Below are 17,943 nucleotides of genomic sequence, written 5' to 3'. Positions count from 1 at the left end.
GTGCACCTAAGTGTATTCTGTATCACCTATATAATTTTTAGTCGTCAAGCTCTATCCTTACAGATCTTTCCAACATAACTCCAAAAGACCAGAAAATTATTTTTATATTAATAACTCAAATTTTATTTTTATCAATGGGTATATGCTAGCTTAAGGAAAATGAATTTCTAGTTAAGGGGGTAAATTCTGTTTAGCTGGATCAGAAGGTGACGCCTTCTATGTATCCTGGTTTTTATTGGTTATTTGAGCACTCATTGTCAAGTATCAATGTCTTAGTTGTCTGAAATGTGTGAAAGGTAGAAAATCTAGGCAAAATTTACTTTTTTTTTTTTTAAGTGGATGCATACAAAGTGTACCTGAAACTGGCTAATATCACTTTGTATGCATCTGTTTTGTGTACCATCTTCAGAAGGGCTGCTGAAATAAGATTTTAATTTTTCTCCAGTGAAAAGAGTTAATGAGGCTCACCTGCAGGAAATCACTGAGGATTATGCAAGAGTATTTAGGAGTGTTGGATTTGTGCATTCAACAAACAACAGTGGGGAAATCTGACCTCTTTTATAGTTTTATTAGTATAATTACTACTTTCAGGATGCAATTAATCTCATCTTAAGGAAAGCTGTAAAGGTTACTTACAATAACCAACTCAGAAGGGACATCCACCTTATAGAAAACTAAGAGTAGGTGAAATTCAATCCAACCCAGTGAATGGGATTCAGTTGTCATAATGCAGGTGGTACCAGACTTATTGCCTCCAGCCACAGTTACAAAAGCGCTTGCAACTCCAATGGGTCCTTTGCCGTGTCTGCCAGCCTCTACAGGCTGCACCCTAAGAGACTCTCAGGCAGTCTAAAAGAGCAGTAGATGCCTGTTTTTCAGACAACTGAGTCTTGCTTTGTATGTCCCCAAAATTCCTCTTTACAACTCAACCTTAAAGTTTTAACTGTGACTGCAAATAAACTTAAATTGCTGGGCTTATGAGCCCAAGATAAAACCAAAACAACAAACAACAACAACAAAAATCATTGAAACAGTGCAACATAACTAACCGTCTGGCTCAGAATTGTCACTGAGGCTTTACTAGTGGAAGATGTGACGCTTTAAAGACTCTACTTTTCAATGAATATTTTTTAAAGATAAAAACAGTCATATTCACTATCTGCACAAAATTTAAGCTACTCCTTCCATACAGAGGTGTGAAGGTAAATAAGTCTTGTTTTCTGAGGTCAGTGTATTTTCTGAATGATGACAGTCAGATGACCAACTGTTGCAGGAGATCAGATACTCAAAAAGCTGGTGGATTTTGGTCTTAAATACTACCCAAAACTTACACCATAACATAGGTTTAATAATGAGGCTCTGATAACTTCCGTTCTTAAACTGAAATCTAATAGTATAACCTCAATTAATCTGTTGCTTTGTTCAAATATAAAAATGACCAAGTTTTTTTATATTTTAAAAAGATACTTAATGCTTCAACACAGCAAAACTCATATTAATATAAAGGCCTAAATGGAAAAAAATGAAGGTCAGTCACATTGCTCTTTGATGTAGAGAAATGTGCTAGGGGTTTAGAAACTGGTAAAAATGTAGTTGTTTTGACACTGTCAAAATATTAAATGTAATTGTTTCTGACCTTTCTGTTTGATAAATTTTAATAACATATTTCAATTTTATTGTGTGTCACTAAAGGCAGATTTATTAGGACTTTTATCTGTCAGCTGTGCTTGAGAAATAATACATGTTTTAGATAAACTGCTACTTCTGGTGAAAAAAAATACATCTCTCCACAATAAACATGAAATGGAGAGAATTCAGACAACAGTTTCAAAGATGTTTTTACTCGGCACACAAATCACCTGTTCGGTAAACCTGTATTACAGTAAGTTGTCTGATGCAAATATCAGAACTTCACACCATCAGAAAGAAGCAAACTTCCCTGGCTCCAGAAATAAGACCTATTTTGTCTTGTCATGTTACTGGATTTTAAGCCATCTTAGGAGATGGTAACTTATATACACTGTCTGCTACATAGAAATCTCTTTCTTGTTTGGTTTCCTTAAGTCATAACTCTGCAAAAAGTGAAAATCAACACTGAATACTTTATAACTAGCATGAAGTCAGGCCTCTAGTTCTCATATAAGAAAGAATGAATAAGAAAACTGTACCCACCATTTGTACGACATATATAGTTTTTTGCAGAACTTTATCTTACTCCAAGCTGTCTTTTTCCCAGGCTGAATTATTCGTTCTTATTCACTCCTTACATGAAAGTCATTATATACTTTGTTGCCTTTCTCTTTACCTTTTCCAAATCTATTTTATCATTTTTGAAATGAGCAAGATTTTGTTCAAGGTTCAGACACATATGTGTGCCAAGTATCCAAACTCCCCTTGTAGTTAATAGAAGTTAGCAGACAAAATGGGCAAGCTGTACTGATAAGCTGTAAAAGGACTGATAAAATTTGAGATCTAGTTGTGTTTCAGAGCCACCTGTGTAGATAAGACATGAGACCTGGGAAAGACATACTCCTTTTCTGTGCCAGAGGCCAGAAGGGGTAGCTTCAGCATTGTCAGGTAGCCTGACATATGAACTGAGCCCTAGATGACTGTGCTCAGGTGAACTGTTCTCCAAGATCCATTGAATACAATGGGAACTTGCACTCCTAGCACACCTATGGGCTTTTAAACATAGGTGTCTTAATCTTCAACTTCAGACATTCCCTCACTGCTATCTACCCCCCTGGAGGAGATTGAAACAATGTGCAATGTGCAAGATATCGACATGAAAGTAGAGCTTCCACATTACACACTATTGTAGAATTTATCTTCCAGATTGCTGTTTTAAACCTTTTTTCCCCTTGTTTCATTGTTGATATTTAGACTGTTTTCCTAATGGAAATAGTTCGAATGAGTCTTTCACTACCCTGAAGAGAGGTTGAGGGAACTGGGGTTGTTTAGTCTGGAGGAGGCTGAGGGGAGACCTTATTGCTCTCTACAACTACCTGAAAGGAGGTTGTAGTGAGGTGAGTGTTGGTCTCTTCTCCCAAGTCATTAGTGATAGGACGAGAGGAAACGGCCTCAAGCTGCATCAGGGGAGGTTTAGATTGGATATTAGGAAAAATTTATTTACCAAAAGAGTGGTCAGGCACTGGAACAGGCTGCCCAGAGAGGTGGTAGAGTTGCCATCCCTGGAAATATTTAAAAGACATGTAGACGTGGCACTTCAGGGCATGGTTTAGGAGACATGGTAGTGTTGGGCTGATGGTTGGACTTGATGATCCTAGAGGTTTTTTCCAATCTTAATGATTCTATGATTCTGTGATTCTACCTCTGTGCTAAGTATGCTTCCTTTCTTGAACACCTGAAAACAGAGGTTGAAGAGGTAAGTTTTGTGAAAAAGGTGGCTAGATAGCCTGTTCATATGCCTAAAGGAGAATGGCCTTCAGTGAAGATACTATTTTTGTTAGACACTAACAAATCCAGTTGTAAGACATAGATTCTGTGAGAAAACATTTTATATGATACTTAGGATTCATGGAACATCTTTTTCCTTCTGAAAAAATTGTGTCCTCCATGGAGGTGTTTAAAAAAAAATCCTCAGCATGTGGAGAAACTGATCATACTGGATGAAAAAATTTTTTCTTATTAAAACATGTAAATTAGAAGAAAAACATAGAGTATTTTTATTTTGCAGTCTTCTGTTGTTAGAAATATGAGCCTTCACTCTGGACAAAGTAGTTTAAAGCATTTACAATTTGTTTTAAAGGGATATCCTTGCAAATAAAAAAGTAAAACTAATACTGTGGTCATACTATCTAAGACATTATTCTGGTTAAAGATGTATCTATCTGGAAGAGTTTGACCACATACTAGAAAAACACACAGAAGAGAATAAAAAGGAAGAGTTGCTTTATATAAGATAACAGTTAATATTTAATCCATATAAGGATTCAGATCAGGTAAGGTGCATAACTCCTGCTTTCCTGCCAAAACAACTTTTCTATTTTTGCCAAGAGGCTTCTAATTCAGTAATTAAAACTTAATTATCAAATTAGTGAACAACTTTTTAGAGCATAATTATCATATTAGCTAATAACTTCTTAGCATTTAGACTCTTAATAAAACTAAATATCTGCATATAATTGATGATCAGTCTAAACCCAAACTGTTGAAACAACTAGTGCTGAATTCTGGGATATAGATGGAAACAGAGTGAAAAGGTATACTGTGGAAGTAGCATTTGCCCAACTAGATCACATTTCAGTCATTGGCAATATAAACGCCTTCCCTCTCATGGAAAATATAATTGGGTAGTTATTAAGAAAAACAAGTGACAGTCAAATGTACTGCAAATGAGGGAGGACTGCAAAGTATTCAGTATCTCTACGCTTCAGATCAAATGTTTTTACCTTCTGCTTCTGTACAACACTTTCCCCCAGCCCCTCCAATAATATTTCTGCAGGCTGAGAATTAAATACCGCTGGTTCATCACTGGAGGAGTGAATTGTTATCTCTTGTACGTATCATACCCTCTCGTGTCTCATTAAATATTTTTGCTTGTTTGCTTCAAGATCCCACTAGAATCTGTTCTCCACATGAATCTGTCATAAAGTATCTGTTTCTGAAGCACTCAACTTTCATAAGCATTAACATGCTTTTTATTTATATTTATCATATTAATTGAATGACTAGAAATATGAATCTGTGGCAAAATTTGTGTACCTTTTGTTTAATATTTAGAAAGAAAATAGCATGCAAAAGCTTTCAAGCAGCTTTAAATTTTAATTATATTTCTTATTTATGGAGGCTGTATAGTACATTTCTTTCGTTTCTTTGGAGAGCAATTTCCTGCTAACTTCTTGTTTGTGTAAGTCATGCTGAGATGCATAACTTATCTTAGGTCACATTACAAAATGTAGTATGTTTCACTATTGGTGTAACCTATGAAAAAGGTGAGCTCAAGGAATCTGAACCACTGTGTTTTCAAAACTGAAAATAAATTTGCACAGTCTAGCAGCGGATGCATCTAATATCTCTGCTTTCAAAGATAAGCTTTGTTCATATAGTTTAGCTTCCTCTTTTATCCACATTAGCACTTAACAATCTCACTACAGATCCGTGTCTTTTTGGCTCCTTGGAATTTTTATCAACACCTGATACTTTTTTGCTCATACTCTGCTTGTTTCTGTACTCACAGTACATATGTTTGTTTTCTTTGTGGTTTTTTTTTGTTTTTTTTTTTTCTCCTATGGCTGAAGTGTCAAAAAAGGGCATCACTGAGAGAATTCAGAAATACCATTCCTATGCAATCCAAGCAGCTGGTACATTATGAAGAGGAATAGTGAAGATTTTTCCAAATAATATTCAATAACTCACCTTAGTCTTCTGAAAATTGCTCCTATGTATTTAAACCATAATCCCATAGTAGAACATACCATATTTTAACAAGGGTAGCAATACTTTTGGCAAAAGTGATTTTGGTGAGATTGTTACTAAGATGAAAAGATAATGACTTAGTTTCTAAACAACTCTCTAGTCCAAACATTTTTGGAACCCGAACATTTGAGTACTGAAGTGAAACATCCTTAAATGTAACAGCAAAAATTGCTTGTCACATTTAAAACTTTTCCATCAGTCTAATTTTGATGTTTGTTGTTTTAATTCTTTTATTACTATTGTATTTTTTCCTATTATTCCACAGCATTTCTATAGCAGTGATTTCAAACTGTTTAATTGTAATGCAATCAGGAAACACTTTGAAAAGATTAAATGTTCCAAGCAGTACTGAAGAAAATCTATCTTTTAATAGCTTTAAGGACAAAATGGAAACAATAAGCTGTTCCAGTTAATGCACTGCAATGTGGCAGTGTTATGAAGTAGTAATACATTACTATGCAGTAATGTAAAACATGATGTAGCAAACTAAAATTAGAAAATATTTTCCTGAAATATAAAAATAACCAAAAAACTTCATTTTTTCTCACTTTACAGTGCCATATGCAGGACAAGAAACCATTATTTTGTATCTCATATATACAGTCCTTAGAAAACAAAACCACACTACTTCTATTTCCCTGCTAAACAAGTGGATTTACCAGTTCTTGCATCTGCTTATTCAGGGATCATGGAGAAACACTTGTAGAGTTCGACTTTTTTCCATTAAGAAACAAATTTTTGTTGATCCTTTGGAGGTTACTTTGCCTATGCACAGCAAAAATACCACAGTTCTCCTTTTTGTCTGAAGTATCTGTGGAAAGAAAAATTATTTCACTAAATAATAGCGATATGGGTCCTTCAAATAAGCAGTTGTAGCACCTTTCTCCACAATATAATTGTAAACACTATTTTATTAGCCCAAAGAATGACTATTAAGATCTATTAAAAAACCAAATCCACTTATGAAACAGATTAATCTGTGGATAGTGAAAGTACGTACAATTCATACTACTCATAGAATGATATTTGCTACTTTGCATCTCTTCTGTTACATTTGTGTACACGTGTGTGTATATATATATATTTTAAGCCTAGGTAGGTCCTTTTTCTTTTCCCGTCTTTTAATTACATAATACACTTAATAAGAATTGTTTCAGGTTACTGAAGTATTCTGCCTATGAAAATCTTGAGAGAAGGAAAAAAAATGTGTAAATGCGGTTTTTAAACTTGCTTTAATCACTTAAAAATCTACAAACTCCTGAATATTTAAATATTAAGCATTAAAAAGAAAAAAAATCACCCTGAAGCAAGTGATAATCATGTATACATTTTACTTCTGGAAAAGATTCAGGGATCTTTAAGGACAGAATGGAAAAAATAATCTCTTCCAGTTCATGCACTGTAACATGGCAGTGTTACGAAGTATCAGGGATCTAGACACCCAGCCATCTTGATGTGCAAATTTCACTTACTTTAACAGAGGTCATGGCATTCAGCAGCTCAGGCCAGGCTGCTTTTTTTTTTTTTTTTTTTTTTTTTTTTTGATATCCATTTGCAGGATCCAAGCTTTAGTCTTTTGTGATTGCAAGTAAACTTTTATTGACCTTTTTTTTAATGTTCAAAGCCATGAGACTGAACACTCTTATACTCTTAGTGATTATTTTAAGAGTGAAATTGATTTTTTATGAGATGTGCTGTAATTTTAAGATTTTGTGAGTAATTTCAATACAGTTTTTGTTTCTTGATAATTTTGGAAGGAGGAAATGAAAGTTATTTACTTTGAAGATTTGTAAAGGCCTGAGGTGTGAGAATCTCTTTTTCCTTTAGAAACAAAATTATAATGCATTTTATGTGATTCTCATTTGCTAGATCCTGCAGTGCTTACTTTGCTGCTTTTAAATTAGCTCTGGGTCTTAGCAGGGTAAGTCAAATTAGCTGGATAACCGGGCATTGGCTCTGAAGGTACTTCCGGCTAGCACATGCCGACGTTTTTATGCTGAAGGTGCATAGGAATTACTTGACCAGAAAGAGCAAGCAGAAGGTGACCTAACTGTATAACACCAGCCCGGTAAGGTGCACTAATATTGTAGAAGGAAGCTTAGGATTAAATAAGAAAGCAAGTTGGAAGGTACAGGCTGGGACTGTAGAGTACTCAGGAAGAAAACCTGACTCCTAACCCTGACTTTCTTTTCAATTTAAGCATTTTCTACAAGAAAATGATTGGAAAAGAAGCAAATGACCTATAAATCATGTGCTGGCTTCTATTTCATCATACCCAGCAGAGGTATGCAGAAGTATATGATAACTTCAGGCTTGCTCTTGTTTTCTGGATCTTGCAAACTGAAAAATCCTGTCTATATGGCAGCCTATCTTCAATCACAGGTGAAAATTTTGTTGTACGTCAGTATATGGCCTGCTAGTTAGGGCACTGTTCTGAAAAGTGAAAGATATGGGCTTAGAGTTTTCTGCTTTATAGGCAAGTGTTTTAACACGTTGTTTACTTGAAAAAAAATTTAATAAGCATATAATCACAAGCAGTATATTTAATTGAAGGTGTCTTTCCATGTAGGCTGTGCTTTGAGCTGCTTCTACCAGTTAAGAGCCTTCTGACTCCTGTGAAGATTAGGCACTTTCTGTTTCATCTGTATACGCTGAGGGATCCCAGCATGAGCTCCTTATACAGCGGTAGTTCTCTACATGCTCAGATGCCTATGGCTCCTGGGAAACTTTTCAACTTTCCATGGAATCGTCAAGTGATTCCTGGTAACTGCTGAACCACAGGTTCTGTGGATTCCTTTGGAGAAATTAGATACGCAACTTTTCTAAGCCCTTCTTGAAAAATTACAATGATAGGATCTGACTCTGAGACCTACATTCTTACCTGACTCTTCTTTACCTTAAAAAAATAAAACTAATAAAAAAATATATTTTAAAAAAATTGTTCCTTTTGCTCCAGCTTTTGCATGTGGACATAGTAGTATTAAATAGCTTAATACTATAGGACTAAAGTTCAAAATACTTTTACTTTTTTAATGTCTACTTATTTTTCATGAGTCACTTATATTTTATTTTAAAAGCAAGAGAAAACCTGGGTAAAATTTCCTTCATTGTCTGTGTACAGTTTGGCTTCTCAACTGTTATTCTAGACACAAACCAAAGTTTGAGAAGGTGGATGAGTAGCATTCAGTGAATAAAAACTCCTGGCCTAATGCAATATTGTTAACATTTATCTATGCTCTGTATGAGGAGGTTAGGAAACTGTTTTTGTCAGTGTTCTAATATAATTTATGACTCTTTCCAGAATAAAATGAAATGTTCTATGATTTGTATATCTTCAAACCTATAAGCAGAGAAGTTTGAAGACTGTAACTGCCTAGTAAGAAGCCTATAAACACATGTAGAACGTCTGCATTAGTCCTTGTGAAAATGTTTATGTCAAACCTCAGCATTTAAGTTTGCATATTAGCTTCTTTAAAGAAGTTTTGGAGAAAAAAGTTTTCCTCATGGAGACTGAAAAACTTTTTATCTGGGTGTTGGATCTCTGTTTAGAAAAAAAGGAAGGAAGTGTGTTGTTTTCAGAGAGTTTAAAACATTTTGTTAGCTAAAGTAATGAAAAGCACATTTTAGCAAAATCTCCAGAGGCCATTTTTGTAGTCACATTTAATTTAGTGTTTTGTTTCTTTTTGTTACTGCTGGTCATGAGAGACTAAATATTACATGAATGTGATTATTGCATTGAAATTATCAAGTGTATTCCGTAATAATTTCCTTAGCATGTCTGAGGAAGCTAATGTATATCCTTAAAGGGGGAAGAAATCTTACAGATAGTACATTTTAACACAGTAGATGAATGTGTTTAAGTGTTCTTATTTTGCCTGTCATTTTTAGTCATGTTCTGCTGATATTCTGACTGAAAGGAGTAATATTCATAAACAGATATGCTATCAGAAGCTGTGTTTTATAAGGATGTTGCATATTCCGTTCTAGTAAATTTTTTAGTAGTATTTTATTTATGAGTTTTCAAAGCATACTTGGAACTGTGCTGATGAAAGGTAAGATTCTGACATGTGGTATTTGTCACATCTGACTTAAAGAAGATGTTAAAATGCATCAAATTATATTTAAAATACAGTTTAAAGATCCTTGTCATTTGTATGTAATCTCCTTTAAAAATCCTTTTCACATTTTATAAGATAAAGAAGCTTTTGTTCAAATGAGATCCATGCTTATTACTTCCTTATGTTACCCTTCATTATTTCCTCACATTTAAGAAAAACAGAACAACCTCTTTGTGTTTTGATATATAATTTAACGTTAAATTAACTGGATAAACCTAACACTGACTGGATATTTAGCGCCCTATGTATTGTGCAGTAAGAAAATATATTGCTTTATGTGTCTTAAATCTGTGAATAATTCAAATTCTTTTAGGAGAAATGTGTCTTAAAGTTGCCATTTCATGCGACTGCACTAAAATATCAATCAAAAGAGAACTTAGATGCTGAAGGTAATATTTCTATGCATTTTATAGTGCAAGATTTGCAGGATTCTGTGATCATGCCTTCATACACTGATTCCACAAATGCCTTTAACATAAATCATGTTTCATTTCAAAACATGTTAGTGGTTTTCCAATAGCTGTGCCTCTATTGCAGTGTTGAGGTGTTTGTTACATCTGTTTTGGGATGAGATATTTATGTTTTATAAAAGCTTCTTGTCCAAGGTCATACAGGACATCAGTGGCAATGAAAATAAACCCGAGAAATTCCAGGTCCTGCCTCCCTCCTCCAAACCCTATGTACACTCAGTATGGAAAAAGGATACTGCTGAGGTGTACCATCTTTTCCCACAGTGTCTTATCCACCTAAGAAGGACTTCAAAGACAAATGAGCAGAGTTTTCTATGTAAAGTGTTCCTTTTAAACTTTTTCCTGTTGTGAGGTTCAGAAAGCTTTCAATATGATTTTGAAAAGGAATAATAAAAGTATGGTATCATCCAGATTCAGACTGCTGTATTCTAAATTGATATAAATAATTAAACTGCATTGTTTTATGGAGAAGCTTGTAAAGAAGAATATTTTTCATTTGCTTTTAATATCTTGCTTGAAAGCAATTAGTTTTCTTAAATCCTGTTCCAGACAGAAATAAGTGGCTAAGATGTAATTCTGTTCTCTATTTATGGGAAACACATGTCTAAGATGGCAACCTTTAGAGGTCTTTGAACCACCTCTGTAGCTTTACAATCCATAACAGGAGCTGAAACAGGATTATTAGTACAGCCCATAGCACGCTTGATTAAGGCTAAAATGCCTTCAGCCAGCAACCCTGATCAGTCCCTGTAGCACAGCACTTACCATGACTCCTGCTCCCAGTATCATCCACGCCATGTCGGTGGTATTCGGCTTTTCGGATAAGCCTCTTCACCGCCTTCTGGCTATGCCTGTATTTGGAGAACTCTAGTCTCTTCACACTTCCAAAAAGCCATTGCTTCCACCTCCAGAAATGTTGACAGTATACTAGCATCCATGCTTTTCACTTTTTATCCCTCTACATGTAGTACCACCTTACATAATCACTGGCTCTGATTACCAAATGGCCAATTTCAAAACTGGAACACAGCAGATATAAGCATACATTTTAATGGTATAATACCCGTTAGACGTGCTGGATATTCTCTTGAAAAGCTTTTGAAGAAAAGTTGTTTAACACAGATACCTTATTCACAGATAGCAGTTACTCTTTCTCCCATTTTTCCAGGTTAATTAAATAAAGACTGTCTGAGAGTTCATGGTTTCTGAGTGGGAAATAATCAGTCAGAATAAGAAATTTCTGTTTGACACATCAGGATTACATCTGGGCAGCATAGTTCTCTTATATTCAAAGTATTGATTAAGGAAGAAAAAACAAAATAATTTTATTCCTATATAACTTCATAAAAAATTATTAGTGTACCTTAAACATATTTGTATGTTTTTAAAGTAAAATTATGGGAAGAAATGGGCAAGACCAATCGTTTTTAAAAACAATTTTTTTCCAGGCCCTCAGTCACCTTTTTAAAGTTAATTAAGATACAAGTTTACATTTTTATATTTTAAAAGTTACTGTATCATTAAAAAGATGGTGCTCATGCCACAATGTGACTGGTGTTATTTTTTGTAATGTATTAATAAACACCTTCTCCATAGCCGTTGGTAAATTTGTACAGATTGGTGCATGATAATGATAATATGGCTATAATGTTAAAAAATTATAGTTATTAAGAACTAGTGAGTGTATGTGTGAGATCTTTATCAAGATTTTTTGATATTAAAAAAAGTAGGTAACAGTAACTTGGGTGTTATGACATGCATCTCTCTCGAATGTTCTCCATATGTAAGAGAAGGAAAGATTTACAAAAAACTTGTTCTGGTACTTGTGTTCATCTAGTGATTTTTGCAAGATAATAAGAACACCTACATTACTTATACTATTTTAGACACTACATATTGTCCTTTTTGATAAAATATTACTATAATTTTTTTCCAGTGGTGTCTGTTTCCAAAAACCCCTATTGGTTATAGTAAAAGAACTTAGTCATGTAAGTGTTTTTTTTCAATAGTGACGACAGTGATAAAAAGTCCTAGTGGATTTCAGGTTCAGTAAAAGCAGTTCTAGTATATCAAGATTAATAGGAGATCTGAACTACCCTGGATATCACTGCAAAAAACCCACAATATTTAAAGATTGTTTTACAATTGCACTTGCATACCCGGTTTGATCTGGCCTGTCTTACATTGGACATCGCTGTGATTGTTCAGGTGATGATCACTACTAAAATCTTGTGAGCTTTTGGTAAGTGGTTATCATGACAGTAAAATCTTGAAGTGTTCAGCTATACAGCAGTCACCTACTGTACACAGTCAATAAAACTTCATGAGCTACAGATTGAGCTGTAACTACGTGATGCCGTATTCCCTAGTATTATTGTTATAGGGCAGAGATGAACTGCCATATCATTAACATTGTAAATGAAGAAGTCATATATGAGGCAATTAAAGCAAGCTAAGTATTAAATACACATTTTAGTACTCCTTTTAAGTTTTCTGTCTCTGTTTTGAGGTAGCAGTGACAATTCATCCATTTTCTCTAGGATGTGCTGCTGGTTGTATATGAGAACAGGTGTTTCTGCCTATTACGGATCTATAAACTGTGTTAAAAATAAGACCAACCCCAACACCTGCATTTTTCAAGCTGTTAAGACAGAGAAAGGCATTGGCTTGGCTGCTTGTCCACATGTCAATGGCAAGGTTTATGATTCTTCTGTCTGCTTATCTGAGAGCATGCAGTGCATTCCTCAATTTGATTATTGATAAGGCTATCCTGAATACAAGGTACAACAGCAGTAGAGAAGAACAGCCTGCTTGGGAGGGAAACACATGACTCAGTATGCTATTACAGCTTCTGGAAACTACTATGCCTTTATAACTTAGTATATCTGAAGTGGAAAGCCAATCCTTTTTATTAACTTCCTTTCCATTTTATAAAAAAATGCAGTTTAATTTGAGGCTTGTCTTCCAGTATTAAGCTGGTGGATTTACATAATTTTCCTTAAAAATACCCAAAGTATATTTTTTTGCTATTATTTACATATTCAGTAACAAATACAGGAACATAACGGTAAGACCAAGGCAGTTTAAGGTTACCAGATAAGTTTCTACTTGCATCTTATGCAGCATTGGAGAAAGCACCCTTTAAAACTTCCCATTCCTGTCAATGTCTGAACTCATTTATCTACCTCTGCTGAGCATCCTGAAAATATCTGAAGCATAGACTCCACAAATGCTTAAAAGGGCTCTTGTCTGGAGAATGAGGATCTGTTTTGTGACTGTATTCTGATATTCAGAATGCAGACCTGTGTCTGCCTAAGATCCTCCTCTGCTCAGTGTATGAGTTCAATTTAAACAGCTTAGAAGTTCAATTAAAAAACAGAGATGCCTTGTGCGCAGTATTAGGTTGGTCAAAGCTAGCAGGTGTTATTCACCACAGAGGAACCTGGCATTTTAATCCATTTTGCATATTAGTAGGTCACAGTGCACTTTGAGAACCTGTTGATTTGAGTCTTTTCTTAGTGTGAAGGTTAAGATGAACCTACACCTGCCAGCATCCAAAATATTTAATTATGGGATGTTCCTCCCCCACTGCTTGAGCAGACAGCTACAGAAATAGCATAAAACTGAAATGAAAGGAGCCTAGTGGAGGTTTGACATCCTACAGGTTAGAAAACTGCTGGGAAACTGCAAATATATATGGTCTAATCTATATTCATCTAGGGTTCTTATTTTTAATATAGTGTCTGTCTAGTAAAAAATGTGAAAATATTCTAGAGTAGGAATCAGAAGCTATGTTTTCCTTCCTCCTAGCAAAATATCCTATTCATGGGGTAACAGAAAGAGGATATTCTACCTCTGTTTTCCTTAAGAATGGAAATTTACCCTGAGGCAGACAGACCATATGCTGCCAGCTTTGCAGGAGATACATTTATCACAGGGACAGAGAATGTGTGAGTGAAGGAAAAAACCACTGAATGGTGCATGTGGGAAATTTCATGTTTTTGCCACTCACAGGAAAGAAAGACCTTGTCATCTTCATAAAATTGTCTTACTATGTAATGGACTCTCACTATCGTTAGGAATTACCCAGATATGAGAGGTCAAAATCAATTTTTATTTTTATTTTATCTTACGCTGAGAGTTGTGGCTGCACCTTTAAAAATGAATTCCCCATCTCAAGAATTTAGACATAAGCAGAATGAAAAATGCAGGAATAAAGAAGGAAGATTGTATTGAGCTTCAGACATTGAAATTAAGGAAGAAGTCTTCCAATGTTAAAACTTCAGGGAGAAGAAAGAGATACTGTAATGCTTATTTCTCTTTATGAATCCACTGTAACTTAAGATATAACATTTTTTTTTAATAACTGTTTTTGTGACACTGGTCTATTCAAACACGATTTGAATAACTGCTTTCCAGATGCATTAGGAAAACCTATCTTAATTTTCATCATGTTAATGGAAACATCTTTTTATATTTCGTGTCTCTTAATAGCTATACTTATCATTTATTCACTAATTTTTAGGTTTCTACAGCGATACTTAAATATTTTCACCAAATCAAAATAGGATCCTCCTATATGTCATAGTTTGATATATAGTGTTTAAATGCTGTAAGTCTCAAGCAGCACAAAATCTTGTCTATCAGACTATGTTTTCCTGAACAGAGCACTTCATTCATTTCAAAAGCAGTAGGTTGACTTTCATGTTAAGATTGCATTACAGTGCAAATAAACATGGTCATTTTTTCAGCTTTAAAGTGTAGTGGGCCTATATTTACCAGAATGTTTCCAAGTTTCTTTTGCTTTAGCTTCTGAGGTATTGTTAATATTGGTTACTGATTACTTATACATTCAGTGGTCAATCAGTTTGGATTATTTCCCTAGGTATCTAAATGTTTAAGTGTCTGCCTCTCCCATCAGTGCCTCATTCTCAGTTTTAAATGACTAATGTTTAAACAATTTTTAGTCGCAGCTCATCTCAGTGGTTAGCGCTTGTGCTTTTGAATTATTATTATTTGAGCATCTGCTCCTAGGTCTCTCACCAGGAATTTAAGGGCTCACCTGCAGGAAAAAGTTAACATCTTCAGTAAGAAACACGTTGGAGGAGGCAGGAGATTTGCAGAAAGGGAAAGAGTTTATAACTAAACACACATTCTTTTTGCTTTAGAAATGGTTTATCTACTTGTCTGCTCAAAAAGACTCTTTACAAACTGCCTGTAGTTTGTGAAGTTCAGCCTGACTCAGTTCCTGTACATTCAGATTCTGAGAGCTGTTTGCTGAGAAATTAGTGGAGTGTTGAATAAAATTTTTTAGAAAATACAAAGCCAGGTAGCAACATTACTTTGGAAATGAACAAGCACATGTTAGGAGAAAGCGAATGAAGCATGTTATTTGCACAGATACAATGCCTGGTGTGCGACTGGTGATCCTCAGATGATGGTTATTGGCCATCCATTAGTATTGACAGATGCTGTTAGCATAAGGATCATATGGATGCTGAGTGTTTTTCTGAGGCATTCCATGTCACCATAGTAAGGAAATATCTTCAAATTACTTTTAGTGCCACTGTATCCTTGGCCTTTCCAGACCCAAGAGTAAATGATATTACCTCAAAGTATGTATAAATTTACATTTCATGGGCCATGGTACTTCATTAATTAGAAAAGAACAGCTGAAGCACAGCACCATTTCACAAACTTATTTGCTTCATTTAAGATTAAGGCAGGCTCAGAAGCATTCTAGAAATTCCTTATGATTTGAGGTATGTCCTACTCCAGCAGTACGCTTTGTTTTGGGATGCTTTCATAGAATCATTAGGGTTGGAGAAGACCTCTAGGATCATCAAGTCCAACCATCAACCCAACACTACCATGTCTCCTAAACCATGCCCTGAAGTGTCACTTCTACACGTATTTTAAATACCTCCAGGGATGGCGACTCTACCACTTCTCTGGGCAGCCTGTCCAGTGCCTGACCACTCTTCCATTGCATGATAGAGCTTGTGCAGGGTGTAGTTGCTTAGATTCCTGTGTTTGCTGAGAATGAGGTTAGCATGTACATGTGACTCAGTGCAAGAGAGCTTAATTTGAACACTTTGCCTAGCATATTTATCAACTCAGGAACACAGTCATGCTAAAATATCAACATATCTTCATTTCTGGAGGCAATCTGGGGGGATGCCAGTAACATGATCCTTTATACGTTGCAATTGCAGTGAACTCGCCTGTTTATTATAGCTGTATCATTGGTCTAGAGCAGTAGAAAACAAGAATTCAGAAATCTCCCTACCCCCTGCAACACACACAGGTGGTGGTTGATCTGGAAGGGGTAAATGTAATAATTTCAAGTTTAACTTTGTAAAATAATAATTACATATTCTTCATCCCTCTCCTATTTTGCTTCTAAGTAGTGTGGTGAGTTTATATTGCCACACTTTTTTTATTCACAGTAGTAAAATGAACGTTGTATGGAAAAAAACGAAACAGGTTTTCTTTAAGGTAAGTTTGACTTGTTGCTTTGTTATTCATAGTTTGACCCAAACCACACCAAAACCATGAGGTAATTTCATGAGTTGCACTGTATCAGGTTTATTAAGTTAAAAATTTCAGGTTGATGAATCTTTTCCCAAACTGATGATTAAAGATGTTCTTGTATGTTTGGCTTACTCGTGGTTTGTTTTTTTTCTTTCTTCTTTCTCCCACTACCAGGAGGCATTTTTGAGTGTGTGGAATCTGGTCCAATGGGAGCAGAAGAATTAGCCTTCAGATTTGCTGTGAACACAATCAACAGAAACAGAACTCTTCTGCCAAACACCACATTAACATACGACACCCAAAAGATAAATCTCTATGACAGTTTTGAAGCATCCAAAAAAGGTAACCTTTTGCATATTTAAATTTTTTAATGAGCAACTAAGACTCACTTGGTTTACCTACCTGAAAAATTGTCTGTCCAATAAAGCCATATGCAACCAGGCTGTACAAGTTTGTGGCTGACATCAAAGAACTGCTTTAAAGACCACCCCTTGAAGGCTGTAATTGTAACTGCTGACCCTGTCTAAAATTTATTCCTTTAAATATTTAAAATGCAAAATAAAATTTTCTGAGCTTTGTGACTAGGGTCTTTTTTAGACCAACTCATTTGGAGTGAGAAAATGCTATCTCCAGACATTGTTCTGGAAAATGCCAAATGCCCCCAAATTCTAATGAACCTGGAAAAAGGCTCCAATTCATTTTTAGGCATTCAGTCACTTTAAGTACATCTCCACAAGTACCTTTAACATACGAATGGCTTATATAGTTAATCTGTTGTGGGCTTCAAAGGGGAACAAGTAGTTATAATTTTGTGCATCTTATGTCAACAAGGCATGAAAATAAGCCTAAATATTAAGTCTGTGCTTAAGAATATTACTATCAGTTTAATGCCTAGGTTTGGGTTCAGCAGTTTTCTCCTAACTACAAAAGATGCATTTAAAGAAAAATTAAAAGTTAAAAATAATTTTGAACATTTTTCCTAAATTTTAAAATCTTTAATTCTCACAAAAATTGAAGTTTTCAGATTTCTTTGCATTCAAGTCTATGACAATAGATGCAAGTTGTATTGCATCATTGCCATATCCTAGAAAGTACAAACTCCAACAAGTTCAATGTGTATTTACAGGCAAAAATAAAAAGCCTGGTGTCAGAACTCAGTAGGACTGAATTTTGCACTGCATTGCACATTCTTTAGAAACATTTTTTATATATAAATTGCAGAGCCAATTTCATATGAATGTTATCCTTAACAAGAAAATAAAAAGAGTGAAAGAATCAGAGGTGAACTTGCATTTCTTATGACAGGTTTCTAGCCGAAATCTGCCAAGTGATCTGCCATTCCCAAGTGTTGAAGTCTGAAAGCTTTACACAATAAGAGATTT

At 35.0% G+C, this 17,943-nt stretch overlaps 1 protein-coding gene across 1 annotated transcript in view; it reads left to right on the top strand.

Moving 5' to 3' along the window:
- GRIK2 (glutamate ionotropic receptor kainate type subunit 2) overlaps positions 1 to 17,943 on the top strand; it is a 417,871-nt gene that overhangs the window by 117,493 nt on the left and 282,435 nt on the right. Inside the window, exon 2 of the mRNA XM_064447555.1 lies at positions 16,736 to 16,903. Coding sequence (XP_064303625.1) covers positions 16,736 to 16,903 — 168 coding nt within the window. The remainder of the gene's footprint in view (positions 1 to 16,735; positions 16,904 to 17,943) is intronic.

The sequence above is a fragment of the Phalacrocorax carbo genome, chromosome 3, assembly GCF_963921805.1.
Source record: "Phalacrocorax carbo chromosome 3, bPhaCar2.1, whole genome shotgun sequence".
Taxonomy (NCBI): Eukaryota; Metazoa; Chordata; class Aves; order Suliformes; family Phalacrocoracidae; genus Phalacrocorax; species Phalacrocorax carbo.
This window is presented reverse-complemented; position numbering and strand designations above follow the sequence as displayed.